Genomic DNA, 18812 nt, shown 5'->3' with positions numbered 1-18812 from the left:
CACATTCACAACAGTTCTGACGCCAGATGTGTGGAGTATTTTTTTCCCGCATCAAGCAATTCTCTCCACCACCAGCTGGGTGTCTTACAATTCAATTCAGTTCTGACATTAACCAGAATTGGCACAGGTCCCACAGGTTAAAGACTTAGTCCCATGAGACTGGTCCCCACTTCAGATGCCAATCATAAGTAGTAGGTCTCCAACAAGCTTCTATCTTCCTCAGCAAAAAGAGGAGGATTGGCAGCAGTTAGCTCAGGGCTAATCTCCCTAAAAAGAAAAAAACTTCTGTCTGACTTGGCTGCAAATTGGAAGTTCCTGTGACCCCACCCACCCTGCCAGGATTTGATTTGCGAGAACAGTTTGCTAGAACTCAAGGAAACACTTACTTAGGTTTACCAATTTATTATGTAATAAACCATATGATAAAGGATACAAATAAACAGTCATATAAGGTGATACATAGGGCAAAGTCCAAATGAGTCCCCAGCACAGGAACTTATGTCTCCGTGGTGTTGGGATGCGCCCCCTTCCCAGTATATGGATGTTCACCAACCTGGAAACTCACTGAACCCCGTACTTTTAGAATTTTTATGGAGGCTTCATCACATAGGCATGATCAATCATTAATCAATTTCCAGCCCCTCTCCCATTTTCCAGGGGATGGGAGATGGGGCTGAAAGTTCCAGACTTCTAATCATGGCTTGATCTACCTGGTGACCAGCCCTTATCCTGAAGCTATGCAGGATCCCACCAAGAGTTTCCTCCTTAGAACAAAAGATACTTCTGTCACCCAGTAAATTCCAAGGGGTTTAGGAACTCTGTCAAAGGGTCAAAGACAAAATATTAGCACAAAAGATGCTCCTAGTGCCTTTATCATTTAGGAAATCAGAAAAGTTTGAAGAATTCTGTGCCAGCACCCAGGAGCGGAGGCCAGTATATATTTTTTTCTATTATTGCACACAGTCCTTGATCACATATGTCTTTTGAAAATATTTTCTCCCGGTCTCTGGCTTGTTTTCTCGTTCTCTTGACACTGTCTTTCACAGAACAGATATTTTTAATTTTAATGAAGTCAATTCTTTCTTATCAATTCTTTCTATCATGGATTGTGCCTTTGGTGTTGCATCTAAAAAGTCATCACCAAACGCAAGGTCATCTAGATTTTCTCCTGTTGTCTTTTAGGAGTTTTATAGTTTTGTGTTTTACGTTTAGGTCTGTGATCTATTGAGTTATTTTTTGTGAGGGGTGTAATGTCTGTCTGAATCCATTTTTCTGTATGTGAAAGTCCCATTATTTCAGCACCACTTGTTGAAAAGACTCTTTTCTTCATTGTATTTCCTTTGCTCCCTTTTTTATATTTTTGTGGGTCTTTTCTGGGCTCTCTATTCTTTTACCTATACCACACTGTCTTGATTACTGTGGCTGTATAGTATGTTTTAAAGTCGAGTGATGTCAATCCTCCAACTTTGTTCTTTCTTTCAATATTGTGTGGGCTATTCTAGGTCTTTTGCCTCTGCCTATTAACGTTAGAATCAGTTTTTCAGTATCTGCAAAGTAACATACTAGGATTTTGATTGAGATGGCATGGAATCTATAGATCAAGTTAGGAAGAACTGATGTCTTGACAATATTGAGTCTTCCTATACGTGAACTTGGAATATCTTTCCATTTATTTGGTTCTTTGATTTCATTCATCAGTTTTATAGTTTTCCTCATATAGATTGTGTACATATTTTATTAGATTTATCTCTAAGTATTTCATTTGGGAGGTGCTCATGTAAATGGTATTATGTTTTTAATTCAAATTCCACTTGTTCATCGTTGGTATATAGGAAAGCGCTTGACTTTTGTGTGTTAACCTTGTATCCTGTAATCTTTCTATAATTGCTTATTGGTTCCAGGGGTTTTTTGAGAGATTCTTTCAGATTTTCTGTACAGATGATCATGTCACCTACAAACAAAGACAGTTTTGTTTCTTCCCTTAGAATCTGTGTACCTTTTATATCCTTTTTTTTATATTACTGCATTAGCTAGGGCTTCCTATACGATGTTGAAAAGCAGTTGCAAGGGGTAACTTTCTTGCCTTGTTCCTGATCTTAGTGGGAAAGTGTCGAATTTTTCACCATTAGGTATGATGTAACTATAGGGTTTTTTTGGTAGATATTCTTTATCAAGTCGAAGAAGTTCCCCTCTATTCTTAGTTTACTAAGAGTTTCTATCATGAGTGGCTGTTTGATTTCGTCAGATGTTTTTTCTGCATCTATTGATAAGATCATGTGATTTTTCTTCTCTCGCCTGTTAATGTGATGGATTACGTTAGTTGATTTTGGAATGTTGAACCAGCCTTACATACCTGGGATAAATCCCAGTTGGTCGTGGTGTATAATTCTTTCTGTGCGTTGTTGGATTGAACTTGAGAACATTTTGTTGAGGATTTTTTGCATCTGTATTCACGAACGACATCAGTCTTTAGTTTTCTTTTGTGGAATATTTGTCTGGTTTTGGTATTATGGTACTGCTGTCCTCATAGAATGAGTTACGAAGTCATTCTGTCTTCTGAAAGATATTCTCCCCTTTTTAACAGCTTATTGTGGTAGAATTGACAGAATAAAATGCACATATTTTAAATATACAATTTGGTAAGTTTTGACGTATGTATTTAAAGTGGAAGTATTTTTGTTTTATTTCAAACCTACAATATATAAGAATATTCAGCTCGATTGTGTACAGAGTATTATAAGATATAATACTATATCTGCTGTCCCCTTTATACTCTTGACTTTTATTGGGCAAATATATTATTTTCACAATAAAATAACGTGTATGAATGATACTGGTCATGTTTTAATGGGTCGCAAATTAGTAGTCAGCTTTAGGAGAGCTGAAAAGAATGATTTGGAAGAATTAGTTTTTCAAATACATCCCTGCTGATGACACATGCCTGGAGTCTCAGATACACATTGATCATCAGTAAAGGCTTCCAGTGCACCAGGACTTCCATTTGTTAAAAAACCAAACAACAACAATAAATCTTTTTCCATTCTCCTCTAATATTTTTTATTGCTTATTGTGTAATTTTTGTGCTTTATTCTTGGTAAGCTTATATTCTATTTTATTAAAATGGCCTCCACTGATTTACGCGAAAGTAAACAATATCAAAAGAGCCAAAGGCTGAAAAAGTTTGTTTCTTGAAGAACCAGCTACTGGCAGGTATTGAAAGAAACAAAAAAAGTCAAATATATGCATATATTTGGCCAAGATGGAAAAAAAAATCACGTTAATGTTTTGGGGTTAAAACAATCTTTTAAGAAATTTTGGTAGTTTGACAGTTCTCTCCCAGTTAAACATATAAAGATTAGGCATTATATAAAACCAGAATGATACATAGTGAAAAATACTGAGTGGACTTGAATATGCAACTGACTTTTTTGGTTAAGAGAGTAGTAATTTTTAATAAGTTTATTTACCTGACCGTGTTCGATAATATCCATTTAACAGACTTATGTGATATGAAATTTAAATAATTTGATAAAAGCTCCTTAGAGGAAAACATTCATGATGTGAGTAAATTACATTCTTAGCTAATGTTTTCTGGCATCAATGTTATAATATATATTGAGATCTTGTTCATATATGATACTGTATTTTATGTCCTACAGTTCAAATTAAACAGTCTTTGCCCTCAAGGGGGCCAGAGAAAGTTACCCATCATTAAATCTAACTATTACTTTTGTTTGAGCAAAACCTCACTAATGGATGTGTTTGGGAATTCTGAGCTCAGTGACTCCCTGAGGGGCAATTTGGTATAACACAGTAAATTCTAATTCCATCAGTTATGGGTCATCCACCACAATCTAAAAATTTTCTTCTTCTGTAGGTTAAATGTTAATCTTTAACAAAATTACATCGTTCTGAGCCATATTTTCCTCTATTACCAAGTAATTTCTAGGTATTTAGTTTGATTTGGGGAAAGAACTATAGTAATTTTTTATCACAATGGGACAATTTTATAGTATATTATAATGTTTGGGTAACTGACAGGATCTATATGTGAAATAATTCTCTATTCTCTGCAGTTTCAGAATAGTGTCAAAATGCAATTTTTTTTTTTTTTTTAAGATTTTATTTTTTCCTTTTTCTCCCCAAAGCTCCCCTGGTACATAGTTGTATATTCTTCGTTGTGGGTCCTTCTAGCTGTGGCATGTGGGACGCCGCCTCAGCGTGGCTTGATGAGCAGTGTCATGTCCGCGCCCAGGATCCGAACCAACGAAACACTGGGCCGCCTGCAGCGGAGCGCGCAAACTTAACCACTCGGCCACGGGGCCAGCCCCTCAAAATGCAATATTTTTGATATGGCTTAAAAAATTATGTATCCCAAAGCCATTAAAATGTTTTATTTATATTGCTTTGAGTTTTCAGATTCATATGATGAGTATGTTCAGTTTAACCATTTTCATCTTCGTTCCAAAGATAATGCTATATTGCACTGAATATAACCTCTTTCTCATCTCTGTAACCATTGGCAAATGCGTATTTATTCTGCACTTGTTTTTTTTTTTTTTTAAAGCTTTTATTTTTTCCTTTTTCTCCCCAAAGCCCCCCAGTACATAGTTGTATATTCTTCGTTGTGGGTCCTTCTAGTTGTGGCATGTGGGACACTGCCTCAGCATGGTTTGATGAGCAGTGCCATGTCCGCACCCAGGATTCGAACCAACGAAACACTGGGCCGCCTGCAGCGGAGCGTGCGAACTTAACCACTCAGCCACGGGGCCAGCCCCTGGACTTGTTTTTTATTTTCCAAACCTGGTAAAATTGCCCTAGTTAAAATTCCTGATCAGTGATCAGGAAGCCAGTGCAGATGATGCATTCCTGAGAGCCTTTCCGCTGGTCCTCTACTGCTGCTACCTGAGGTAACATTTCTACAATTTTGGCCCTGATGACATTAATTCATCTGGCTGCAGTCTTAGAAAATATCCTATTAAGTGATTATCATTTACTCCTCACCAGGGAAAATTGGTGAGGTGTTCGAATTGGTGAGGTGTTTTGATTGATTTTGTTTATTCTTTAAGAAAATTAATTGTCTGCAAATGATGTGCCTGCCTCGTATGCTGTACCACTGTGCCTGACAGCATATTAAAAGGCAAAGAAACTTAATACACAGTTGCTGTTATAGAACAATATATTCACAGTAGTTTTCCTTCAGCAGGCCACAAATCCAAAAAGGCAAAAGTTACAGGCCAAGGCACTTCGCTCACTAATCCTGCAGACGTATTGAAAAAGATCGAGGTAAGGTTTTCTTCTTACTATGAGATCAAACTGAAAAACTGTCATACCTTCTTTTGCCTTCTTCAACCTTTCCAGCTTCTCTCACTTTTTAATAATGTGGATTTGGCAGAACTGAGCCCAGCACGCAGGGTAACTGGAAAGATGTGAATGTTCTTGGCTGGCAGTATGGCGGCTCCATCCTCTCTTTCTCTACTACTCACCTGTCAACTTGCCTCACCTTCTATAGCCTGCTTCCTTTTCTACTGTATCCCTCTTTTCCCCTTGCATTTGAATTATGCATGGAAAAGAAACATGTAAGAATTACATACCTAAAATGTATTTCTTTGAAAAACCTCTCATTTTTTTTTTCCTCCTACTGTTGTATGTGTACTTTTTAATGTTTTTTTTCTGTCTTATGTTAAGTATGGAAGATTCTATTGAGGGGAAACCATATCTTATGGAACTTATTTTTATATCTTTTTTTTGTTTTTAAAGATTGGCACCTGAGCTAACATCTGTTGCCAATCTCCTTTTCTTCTTCTTCTTCTTCTTCTCCCCAAAGCCCCCCAGTACCTAGTTGTAGATTCTAGTTGTGAGTGCCTCTGGCTGCGCTGTGTGGGACGCCGCCTCAGCATGGCCTGATGAGCAGTGCCATGCCTGTGCCCAGGATCCAAACTGGCGAAACCCCGGGCCACTGAAGCGAAGTGCTCAAACTTAACCACTTGGCCACGAGGCGGGCCCCATCTTCCTTTTTTTTAATATTTCAAGAATAAAAAGATAAAATTCAAAAGGTTAATAAACTCAAAATTTGCCTTCCCATCCCTCTTCCTAGCCATCCGCTTCTCCTCCTATAGACAACCAGTGTTACCAGTTTATTATATATCCTTCCAGAAATATTTTATGCATAGCAAATACAGATTTTTTTCTTTTTCTTTTTAATGACAAAAGATAGCATATTATACTGTTTTGCATTTTCATTTTATCACTTAAAATATCTTGGAGACGGTCCATGTCAGTCTGTATAGCGTTGCCTCATTCTTTTTTTTTGGCTCTACTGTAAGAATGAACCCGTAATTTATTTAATCAGTATCCTATTGATGGACATTATGTTTCATCTAGTGTTTCGCTGTTATAAGCAATGCTGTAGTGAGTTCATGTTAAGTATGTCATTACACATATGTAGAGTAAATTGCTAGAAGTAGATTTGTTGGGTCAGTTGTTATGTGTATTGTATAATATGGATAAATATTGACAGATCACTCTGCATGGAGGTTATACCAATTTATTTCCACTATCAATGCATGTATCACCTGGCATTGATGGTGATGATGTTGTTGATGATGATGATGATGATGATGATGATGATGATAGCAGCTAGCACCTATTGAGAACTTATTATGTACCAGGCTCTTTGATGAGTTATTTATATACATTATGTTCTTAAGACTTCATAACAACAAAGAGAGATAGGTATTATTATTCCTTACTTACAGATGAGGAAGTCAACGCTTTAAAACTTTACTTGCCTGGCCAAGTTGGCACAGCTACATAGTAACAGAAACTCATATTTTTGTCATGTAATTTTTTGATCAGTACTTGAGCTGGAGATAACAGGTCTGAAAATAAAGCCAGAAGGATCATTGAAGGAATAGCAATAACTGTCAGGTTTAACTTGGTGGAATGATGGATGAGGCTGTAGAACTAGCCAGCTTGTATTGATTGAACACAGATTCTGACTGTTCTTAAAGCTTCCTGGAAAGAAGTTGCTAAGATGACATGTGCTATAAGGAAGATTGATCTAGACCTATGGATGTAGTTTCTCATCAGAACAAATTGTGTTTCCTTATTCACTACATTTAAACCCCTTTTTCAGTATACACGTTGTTAGAACTGGAAATTTTAAATCTAGAAATCCCAATGAGTGAACGGTTTTAATAGAGCAAGATTAACTTCCAGATGACCCTGTTATTCATTTCTTCTGCATAAGCAGTTGCAAGTTTTATTATAATAAAACTTCTGTGGATGGAGAGGGAGTGACATATGGTCAAATCTCGTGATTAATGTGTGAATAGTCAGAGAGCAGTTAACCAGTATTTGAGCTTTTTATTTCTGCATGACATATAAGAGGCTCTTTCTATAGGTGGCCATATAGTATTTAAGCTAGACCTGTTCCCTGCCCATAAATTACCTGTTTTCAAAGTTTTCACATTGTATTATTCACATTATTCTTAAAACAAATCTGTAAAGTAATAGGGGTAGTTAAGTCTCACAGAAGAGAAAATGGAGACTACTAAGTGGATGAACCAAACTGGTAGCTTACTGCAAAGGATGAAGTAATGAGACAATGCGTGTGGCTCTGAGACCATTTTTTTTTAATTGCATAAATCTGCTATTTGTTAACCTATTGAGGAATTTTATGGGTTTGATTTAGATCTATGTGGTAGAAATAAAGTCGAAGTTATTTATTTAAAGATGTTTGAGGTGGCAATAATGGAAATGAAGATTTCCTAGTCCCTGCATGGCACTGAATGAATTCTGTATTTTAAAAATATTTTTAGAAACTGATTTAAATAATTCTGTTGCTAATTATGAAATAATAGCTAATAATTAGAATGATTTTTCAGATATAGTGTATACCTTGTAAAGGTTAAATAAATATAGCATTACAATTCCTTTTTAACTACACAAACTTATGGGTTGTAGTCCTTTTTACTAGGGTTTGATTAAAATAGAAAAGAAAACATTCCATATGTTAATTAACGTTAACATAACATTGTGTGTATTTGTGTGTATTTACAGACACTTTCAAAGATCTATAAACACTATTTTGTTTACTTGCAGTTTTCCAAAGGGATTTCCAGTTGGAAAAATTGCACATATTATATTATAGTAATAACTCATTTAAGGCAACATGGGTCAGGATGAAGATAAATGATCTTATGTTTATTGCCTTGGTCTTACTTGTTCTGCCCGAGTGGGGTGAGGTGACGGGAAAGGTGATTAGAAATTGAGTCTATCTGATGTAGTCTTTCTATTGCCTTTGATTTCCTTAAATTCAAATTTGAATGTAATTTAAGGGATTTTAAAAAATAAATATTTAAAAACCAATAAAGGAATAGCTAAGTTGTAGTCACTTCAAATATAAAATATGTTTGCTCTCTGTATGTAATCTACAAAGCAAATATCTTATAATAGGATGGAGTATTTGCAGATTTATGAAGTAGTGTTCTGACTACTGTTTAAGAATAATCAATCACATCTTAGCTAAAATGATATTATGCCTTAATTATGAGTATTAATATGTGAAATTAATGCTATGCTCACATCCTAGAAAACTTGTGAAATTCCCTCACTTGTACAAATTTAGCATAGAACATTTTAGTGAACAGATAGCAACAGTAATGAAAACAGGCCACTTTTTATCAAGTGGGAAAAATTGGTAGTCATAATGGAAATATAAAAATGTAATTTTAAAGTTAAATTTGTGTGTTATGAGAAGGTAGCATGGTAATTTTAAGGGTGGATAAGCAGACCCACAGGCAACCAGACTAACTCTGCATCTCTCCTGTGCCTTCACTCTTAGAGTTGCTAATAAGTGCTACTGTTGACTGTGATTTGAGTTTTAATCTTTTCCTCAATCTACCAGATACATTAAGAAGCAAAAATCCCTGGAAATAGGAAGTAAATAATGAAGAAGAACAGAGATAAAAACATGGATAATCTGCAAATAGGATAATTCACCTCAAGATGACTTGATATTGTTTTAAATGATTTTACTTATAAACTAAAACATAGGCATTTTGAAATGTTACCATTATATTCTCTTTTCTCCTTTCATGTTAGAAGGAAAACAAAATAACATACTGAAAGTTCTCTATAAACTGAATCATCTCAATATTTTAGAAGGAGGTAGGATAGAAATCATAAAAATAAAGCTTTGTGTCTTAGAGCTGATACCCAGCATTACCAGGGACCCGACTATGAAGTGATAAAATCAAAGAAAATACTAGTGTACTGATGGCAGGACAGTGAGTTCCTCCTTTTGCATTAGCTCAGTTCCCTAGTTGGTGGCCTGGAGGTGTTGGTAAGGGAGCATTAGAAAGAGGTGATAGGTAACTGTGTTCTCTTCAGGCTGGGCAGGGAGGTCAAAGTCTAGTGGTTTCCATTTAAATTAATAAAGTTCATTTATACCAGGAACTGGAAAAGAGAGGTGATGGTGAAAAATCAGATGAAGAAAATGAAGAAAAAGAAGGAAGCAAAGAGAAAAGTAAAGAAGGCGATGATGATGAGGAAGATGATGCTGCAGAACAAGAGGAATATGATGAAGAAGAGCAGGAAGAGGTAATGGCTGTTTGGGGAGGGTAGCAAAGTTACTGAGCTTAAGCATTGTCTAATAAGGAATCGAATATATGGTATATGATTAAAATGAACAAACAAACAAAAACTAAGTTGATGGGAACCAGGGCATCACTGTTATCACTGGCATCAATTCCTTGGTATCAAGAGAATTATTTGTAGCATTGAAATTATAATGATGCTAGATTGAACAGAGGAGGTAAAAGTAACTTGATGGCAACTTTGGAAGTGGAAGTCCAGAAGTTAAGGAAATTGATCAGATTAGTTAAAATTTGCCTACATAAATTTTTATGTCAGCAATTAAGGTAATTAAGGGCCTAGTCATATAGGTCTGAAGGGGAAATCCGTGCAGTATCATCTTGTTTCAAATCCCAAAGTGCTTGGGGACACTATCAGAGAACATTTATAATCCAGCCTCAAGTATCTGAGTCAGGACTCAGTGTTTTGGATTTGGGATTTCCAACTTTTAGAAACATGGTAAATTTCAAAGTAAGCTGGAGTCAGTCAAGTTTTTTTGGGGGGTGGGGGGGTGCCAGCCTGGTGGTGCAGCAGTTATTTCACATGTTCTGCTTCTCAGCGGCCTGGTATTCACCACTTTGGATCCTGGGTACAGACATGGCACTGCTTGGCAAACCATGCTGTGGTAGTCATCCCACATATAAAGTAGAGGAAGATGGGGATGGATGTCAGCTCAGGGCCAGTCTTCCTCAGCAAAAAGAGGAGGATTGGCAGTAGTTAGCTCAGGGTGAATCTTCCTCAAAAAAAAAAAATCTTTTTTGCTAAGGAAGATTTGCCCTGAGCTAACATCTGTTGCCAGTCTTCCTCTATTTTGTATGTGAGCCACCACCACAGCATGGCAATTGATAGACGAGTGGTGTAGGTCCACACCTGGGAACTGAACCTGGGCCGCTGAAGCGGAGTGCGCCAAACTTAACCACTAGGCCACCAGGGCTGGTCCATTCAAGCTATTTTTGAGCAGGGCACTTTGTTGGTCGTGGCCTCTTTGGGACTTTGTAGACACCTCATGCAGTAACTCTAGGCTGAGAGTTTCTTCTCCATTCTAATGACCCTTCTCTTCACTCCATTTCAGCTTCTCACACCACACTCTAAATCTTTTCACCTCCTGAAACTGTTCCAACTATGAAATCTTTATTATATGCTTTAATTATTTTGCATTGAATTATGGATTCCTTTGAAATTATATTGATGTGAAGGGAGAAGTGTGGATCCATTTTTATCTGTTTCCAAATGGCTAGCCAGCTGCTAATCTCATTTATTAAATAATTTGCTTTCTTCGGTCATTTGAAATTCTCCTTTATCAGCTATTAGATTCCCACATCTACTTAGATGTATTTCTGGACCCTATTCCATTGATCTATTTCTGAGCCATCACTCTGCTGTTCCAATTAATAGAAGCTTCTGGTTATTCGTTAATATTTTTAGGGCACGTTAGCTTCTTTTTCAGAATTTTCTCAAGTATTCTTTGCTTATTCTTCCAGATAAATTTTAACTCTAAACATTTTAAAATTAAACATATCACATTTGTCTCCAACTTTCTTTCCAGATCATTCACTTTTTTATTCCTGCATGCTAACATGATTGAGGCTGCCAGACTCTGATCCTCTATTTCTACTTTATTGGTTCCTTGTCTCAATTTCCTTCCCTAAGGAGCCCAGACCCTTGCTCACCCTTCAGCTTCTTTCTTGCCATTACTCTTGTCTCTTGTCCTCCCAGCACACACTCTAGACCAAAGTAACCTTTGATCAATTCAACTCTCTCTCCCTTTTCTCCTCCAGACCTGTTTATTGAGCTTTTCTGAGGAATCACAGAAACTCATGCCACTAAAGTAACACTAGCTCCGTTTTGCTGGCTGACACATTTTCTGTGTTTCTCTTGTCGTGTCTCTACAGTAATTAATTTGCATCATCTTCTTTCTTCTTAATCTCTTTCCTTGACTACTTTTTCTTTCACTCTTAGCAGATAGTAGCACCTTCTTACAGAAAATGAAGCCATCAAGAGGAAACTCCCTTAATTTCATGTCTTCTGCCTTCAAACTAAATATCCTACCTCCTCCTCTTTTTTATCAATGGGAGAAATGTCCTTCATTCTATTTGGGGCTAATTGTCATGCCCTTTTTAGGGACCATAATCCTCATGTCATTTCCTTTCAACATTTTCAACTTCTTTTCCTACTCCTCTCTTCCATTCATGCATTAAAACATGTTCGTCTCTCATTGTAGAATATGTTCAACACATTCCCTCTCCAACTCTTGTTCTATCTCTTGGAAAGCTCTTTAGCTGTTATCACTTGCTCCTACCCTCCCCCCATTTATCTCTTTTTAATCTGATTTCCACTTACATGCTATTGAAATTATTGCCATCAAGTTCACTAATAGATAAATTTTAGTCCATGTTTCACTTGGCTTTTCTGCAACATTTTATACTGCTGACAGCTCATTATTAAAATATTATTTCCTTGGGGCCGGCTCTGTGGCTGAGTGGTTAAGTTCGCGCGCTCCGCTGCAGTGGCCCAGGATTCGGATTCTGGGCGTGGACATGGCACCGCTCGTCAGGCCACGTTGAGGCGGCGTCCCACATCCCACAGCTAGAAGGACCTGCAACTAAGATATACAACTATGTACAGGGGGGGTTTAGGGACATAAAGCAGGAAAAAAAAAAAAGATTGGCAACAGTCATTAGACCAGGGGCCAATCTTTAAAAAAAAAATAAAATAAAATATTATTTCCTTTATTTAAATTCAACAATTTAAGGCAATTTCAGGCATCTGCTACATGCCAGGCATTGTGCTGGACAAACACGGTTGCTTCCCTTGGTTTTTGTGACACAGTACTTGTTTTTTTCCTACTTCTGGTACCTTTTCATGGTCTCTGAGTTCTCTTCTTTCTAGTCTTTAAATGTCAGTATTCTTCAGAGTTCTTCCCTTGGACTTCTTTTTCTCTCTACAGTCTCCATGACTGACTGTATCCTGATCCAAAGTTTCAGTTACCCTATATATACTTATGTCCCCTCGATTCATTTTCATCCAGCCTATAGTAATTGCACATGGCTTGTATGCTTGGAGTTATACTAGGCAAGGGGAATGTCAAGATAAGATGCAGTTCTCCCCTCAAGGTTATTGGTCTAGTGGGGAAGCACACAAGAAAGGAGACAGTTATAATACACTTATGACATCTGAAGAGTTAATCAGATCAGATCTGGATGAGAAATGGGGTGGAGGAGACTTGCAGATAAAGGAAAGACTATGGAGAAGGCTTGCAGATGATGAGAGTGTGGCGTAATAGTATAATTGGCCAGGTAAGTCAATGTGGCTGGTCCAGAGAGTGTAAGTGGGGGTAGGTGGAGAGATGAAGCTGAAGAGATGAATGAGGGGTCTTGAATGCCAGGCTGAGAAATATGCCTTTATCCTGAGTGCTGTGGAGCCACTGGAGGGTTTTCAGCAGTGGAGTAGTAATCCTATTTGTATTTTAGAAAGCTCAGTTGCTGGGATTGGAAGGAGCCAAGGTTGGATCATGTTTGAAAGCTTGTTGCTACAGACCAGTGGTTCTCAACTGGTGGTGATTTTGCCCTCCCAGGGATATTTGGTAATGTCTGGAGACATTTTTGGCTGTCACAACTGGCCTTGAGGGGGTGGCATGCTACTAGCTTCAAGTGGGTAGTGGTGAGTTTTCTAGACAAGACTGCCTTTTGGAATGCTCTGTTTATAAAGTCTGTTTGACTTGAGCTGTGTTGAAATTAAAATCTCCTCTAACAAGAACAGCAAACATCAGGATTCTAGTAGTTTCAGAATTCTGTGTTGGGCCTTAGCAGGGTACTAAACACCACCAGTGGGTTTGTGTAACTGCATTTCATTAAGAAAAAAGAAAAATCTTTCCATTTTAATAGAGAAATGATATATGCTCTGAGTGTGAGGCTGGGTGAGGGAAGGAAAGGAAAGTTCGCTAAAGCCTTTCTAGATTTAGAGTTAGCCTCTTTGCTCTTTTTAGCAATTAATTAATTAATAAAAATTAGTGTTAATTAACTTACCTGATGTATTAAGGATTTGACAAGCATTTTATTTTGAGAAGCAAAATGGAGCAAATTATCTATGTAACACTTATATGTAAAATTGAGGAAATACAGACTTTTTTCTTCGTTCAGTATTTTGAATATTGTAATTGTTGACCTTAAACAGACAGCCAGTTATTTCTCCAGCAAGATGGGTTTATTTGGGATCAGCAAAGAATTGTAATTCACGGTCTGCAACCATGGCCAGCCACACACCAGTCCCCAGCAGCCAACCCAGGAGAAACTCTTCTATAGCAGGAAGAGGAAGTTGGCAGGGCTCTTGTGAACAAAGAGTCCATTGGAGGAATCCAGAGTTCCATGTGCAGTGGCTTTTCACTGGCTGAGTTGTGACCATCTCTGATTGGCTGAGCTTCCTGCCAGTCAAGAAGAGGAAGTCTTTCTTCTTCATGTTGGGTTCTGCTATAGACTAGGGTGTGAGAACTCCCCTTTTGGCCTCCTGACTTCAATTTAATGAGATTTCTGTGTATTAATTTGACATAATTTAAGAAAAAACAAGTGCTCAGATGAAAGCCAAGAACCATTTAAACCCTCAGTTTCAACAAGTTCTCACTTGGTATCTGTATCAAGATTGCTAACATCACAAAATTACCTACTGTGAATCACTGAACATATTTGGAGGTGCTCCTGTCTAGAACACAAGTGGCGTGTGCTCGTTTGGAATAGTAGAGCATCCTTTCCTTATTCATTTCCACTTTTATGTGCAAATTGGCTTGCTTATATTTCCACACCAGTGTCCTTGCCAAGATCTCATTTGCAGGGTGGCCTCAGTTGAACTCTCAGCTGTGCCACCCCTCCACAGTACACTGGCCCCAGCCTTCAGCCAACTTGCCAGACGTTCGATTTCTTGGCACCAGAGAAAGCAGGCCAACTTCCTGGAGATGGTAAGGGTCTTAGCTGGATGCAGCAACTTGTAGTGTTTAGGGAAGACAAAGTAATGAAATATATATTTGAATAATACAAGTTACCTTTCTTGCATTATTTATATAAATTTATATATAGAATCCCACCATGCGGATACTAAAAAACCTGATACCCAGGAGACTTTCTTTTGAGAATAGTCTCTATTTCTTCTCTATTATAATTTTTGCTGTAGACAGTAGAGATGGGGAGATTAATTTTTTTACGTCAGATTTCAATGATTAGTGATTCAGCTAACTAAACCATGTATCATCCCACTAAGGTGTCATGGGCCTCTCTTCATGTTGTCATAGCTAGTTGGTGCCTGAGAAGAGCAGGAGGTGGTGGTCGTGAGGGAGAAAGCGGCACAGGTGGATGTGAGTGAGAGCTAATGTGTTCTTGAAGCAGATGAAATAGCAGAGACTTCTTTTGAGCCTGGTATATTTTCTTATTACCTAAATTTGATATTTATAAACTTAAAGAGACAGCCTACAGAATGTTCTTTAATAGTATTACTAATTTGTTTTAATGTTCACTGAGAAATGTATCATTTTACTTAGGAAAATGACTACATTAATTCATACTTTGAAGATGGAGATGATTTTGGCGCAGACAGTGATGACAACATGGATGAAGCAACCTATTAGCCTTGAAATTTCTCAAAAAGTATTTTTATGGTACAGCTTCTAACCATTTGGACATTTTTTCTATTTTATTTCTGATAAAGAATGAGTAAGTATTTTATTTTTGTTCCTGTTTTGTTGTACAAATATTTGTTACCAAAATATTCAGAACCACTTTGAGTTCACATACTAGTTACCTTACCAATGAGTGTCTGATACTCTGACATTCCTTCTCAACACCTCTGTCATCCCTCTTCTGTGTTTGAGTGGATTTTTTTTGTATTATTTGGATTAGAATGTGCCTAAAGAGTTTTTGCATCTTTTAACCTATGTATTCATACTTGAACAAATTATTCTTGTTTAACTGCTGATCTTTTGTAAAACTGTTACTAGTCATCATAATGGATTTCTGTAATCTGAAAGTTGATTTAATACTGCACATGGAGCACTTTAAAAACAAAAAACTTGAAAATAATTTTCTTTTTTACTTTTACATGGTATGTTCTGTGCTGCTATGTTATGACTACATAAACCTACCTGAGCTCTTACAAGTGCATATTTTATGAGATTAGAAGTTTTGTGATCAAAAATGTACACATAGGGAAAAAGGCCAATCTAAGCTATATGAATTTCATAGCTCACATCTCAGCCACTACAAAGACTTGGGATGAATATTAAAAATACTTGAATTTTGGGCTAACTTCATGCCATAAAGTATATGAATTAATTATCCCACTGCAATAAATTTGCTATCTTTGAGTAGTTGGGCTTATGAAAAATTAGACTGAGACATCTTATTTAATTTTGTACTTTACAAAAATGTGGGGTAAGTTCTAGTTGTATAAATCTCACTGCAGAGTGCGTGTGTTTGAAATCTGTCAGGTGTAGTGGCCTCTGTTACATTTTACAGGACTCATAGCTATCCAGTTGCAGAAAAGTGCAGAATAAAACTCAGGTCATTTTAAAATTAACATTAATCTTTTTTGTTTAAATTAAAAACTAGCTCCCCTGCCTTTTTATATTGGGAGGAGGTCCCTAAACACCTCAGCCTCCAAAAATGCCAAAGATTTTCAAGGAAATTCATATTATATATTTCAAAAATGACTTATTAATATTACCCCCTAAAAGAAATAAATGTATTTTTCTCTTTTGGGAAGATATCACCCATTACCCTTGGAGAATCAGAGCCCTACATTCTATTTTTACCTTTACTATTAAACTCAACCTTGAAATTGAGCTTGGTTAAGTTCTCTGTGCCTTAGTTTCTCCACTTATAAACAATTCCCTAGAAAAATTGCTTAAACATCCACCCAAATTCACATACATATTCATTCTCTTACCTTATAGAAATGATCACTTCTTAATTTAAATTTGGCTGTCACTCTGAAAGATTCTGGCTTGGAAAGAGATAGATTGAAAACACATTTTTGAGAAACAAACATGGTTTCTTCACAAAATATATTTAATCTGATTTTCCCATCTTGTATCCTATTGGGGAAAATTGGAGAAAATTTATATTGTCTTGTGCCATTTTGTAACATGGCTTTCTCAGGAAAAAGATCACTTTCAATTGTAATTCTTGCTTAGATAATTCAAGATGGCTGTGAGGACCATTTTTAGTTCAGTGCTGTGTTGGTCATAGGTGAATTGTTTCTTGTTTAAAGGAGCTTATCAAAAAACTTAAAGATTCTAAATGGGAAATATGAATAAAGCAAGTCTACTTTAAAGCAGCAACCTGCTGTACTTAGGGTAGAAACCTCACGTGAAGTTTTCAGCTGTGATGAGCAAATAGTCATTTAGGATTGGTAATTAACATAGGTGTTTTATTCTCTCCCCTCCTTAGTACTGTAGCCAAATACCATTTAATTTATAGAAACTTTCTCTCTCTGGTTCTGTTTGCTTGCTTTATTATAAATCTGCAGATAACCGCTTGAATCGGGCAAATACACCTAAGATAACAGGTATTGCTTTTCCTGGCTTTCAGTTTGTCTTCGCAGTTTCAGTCCTGCAGGACTGGCTCTGGGAGGCCCCAGCCATCTCCCTTCAGCACACTGTCTTCCCCTTTGGAGGATCTTTTTACAAGTTTAAAGGAGATAATTGTGAGAACAGGCAGGAAGTATTTGCAGGTTGCTTTACCAGCATGAATGTTATTTTTCTGGCTTATAACCTCAAGAGACTGAAGTTATTCCATAGGAAGGTAAACTTTAATGCAGAGATAATCTCTTATATATAAAAAAGTACTTGTTGGTGAAGTGTCTTTAAAATTGCTATATAACAGGTGAAAAATTGTTTTGTTGCTATAAATGCTTATTTTTCTGTATTTTACACATTAAATTCTTACAAAATTGTGTCCTTTTGTTTTATATTAAGATGTTTTATTTTGAACCTACTTAAATATATTTGACAGAGAAAACAAATTTGTTAATACTGATTTTACCTAGTAAAATAACTATATATTCAAGCAGTATAGGGGAGCAGAATTTGCCACCTCAAGATGCGTCTCTTTGGCATTAGGACTATTTGGGGCTGGTTACTTTTGAGAAACTGCAGACAGGGGAGAAGCTCTGAAACCTAGTAGAAGTTAGCCTTGGTAAGAGACATTTACATTTGTAAGGGAAATCTCCACCTGCAAATGTGTCTCCCTCTCTGTACCAGGAAGAGGGGAATGACCTTATCTCTACAAACTCTTATCAATGGGGAAGGCAAGGACTTAAATCTGCACAATAACCTTACTCTTGTTTACTGTGCTTTTTCGGGTAATCTTCCATAACTGACGCCCCCATCCCCAACATCCTCCTTTGTCTTTAGCTGAAGATGGCATTTAAGATGGCAACCTCAGCCATTCTGGTGAGTTACTCAGCTTTCCTCGGTTTCTCCCATGTATACTTACTAAACTTTGTTGGATTTTCTCCTGTTAGTCTGTTGATAAACAAATGGCAAGCAATATGATATGCTGGAGTATATGAGGAAGCCATTTAGTGTAAACCTAATTCGGCCTGACCTTGTTTTTCCAAAAGGGCCTGACTGGCCATTGAGCATGCATTATATATCTGCTTTAAGCATTTCCCATGTCCCAAAGACAAGAACAAATGGTCTTACGATTAGGATGCAACTTCCCCAACGCTGGCATTTCCTTAAGGATAAGCATCTCTCCCTAGGCTAGGAATTGATTGCTGCCCTCACCCTGTGACCACCCAGCTCCAGACAACTGATGGACTACCTGCGTCCACCAAGACAGCAGACCTACTACCTGCTGTGACCATCAATTGCTGTGCTGACAGAGCAATCGTGTGACTATTATAAAAGGGACATTTCAATCATATGTGATAACATGTTCTTTGATGCTATATAACCACTCTGTACACCCCTACTTCTTTGGTGCCTTTCCTCCCTTGGGGAAGGAAGGCCCAGGTCTAAGCTAGTCCTCAGATCTGGCTCATAATAAACTCACCCCAATTTTCATTTATAGATTGGTTATGGATTATTTTCATCAACACTGTCTCATGCCAATTTCATTCTTAGGACAGCCAGAAGGACTCATAGTGTAGAGGAATTGTCTTCCTCCCCTACAGCAGGGATGCCAGTA

At 37.2% G+C, this 18812-nt stretch overlaps 1 protein-coding gene across 2 annotated transcripts in view; it reads left to right on the top strand.

Annotated features, from left to right (window-relative positions):
• POLR3G (RNA polymerase III subunit G) overlaps positions 1 to 17574 on the top strand; it is a 41091-nt gene extending 23517 nt beyond the window's left edge. The window contains exons 6-8 of one of the 2 annotated variants that reach the window (XM_046667900.1): positions 5207 to 5286; positions 9460 to 9606; positions 15164 to 17574. In XM_046667900.1, coding sequence (XP_046523856.1) covers positions 5207 to 5286; positions 9460 to 9606; positions 15164 to 15250 — 314 coding nt within the window. In that variant the 3' untranslated portion in view covers positions 15251 to 17574. Of the gene's footprint in view, positions 1 to 5203; positions 5287 to 9459; positions 9607 to 15163 lie in introns of both variants that reach the window. The other variant, XM_046667898.1, reaches the window with a different exon arrangement.
• The last annotated feature ends 1238 nt before the right edge of the window (positions 17575 to 18812 follow it).

The sequence above is a fragment of the Equus quagga genome, chromosome 7, assembly GCF_021613505.1.
Source record: "Equus quagga isolate Etosha38 chromosome 7, UCLA_HA_Equagga_1.0, whole genome shotgun sequence".
Taxonomy (NCBI): domain Eukaryota; kingdom Metazoa; phylum Chordata; class Mammalia; order Perissodactyla; family Equidae; genus Equus; species Equus quagga.
Note: the sequence above shows the minus strand (reverse complement) of the source record. Positions and strands in the feature narration are given on the sequence as shown.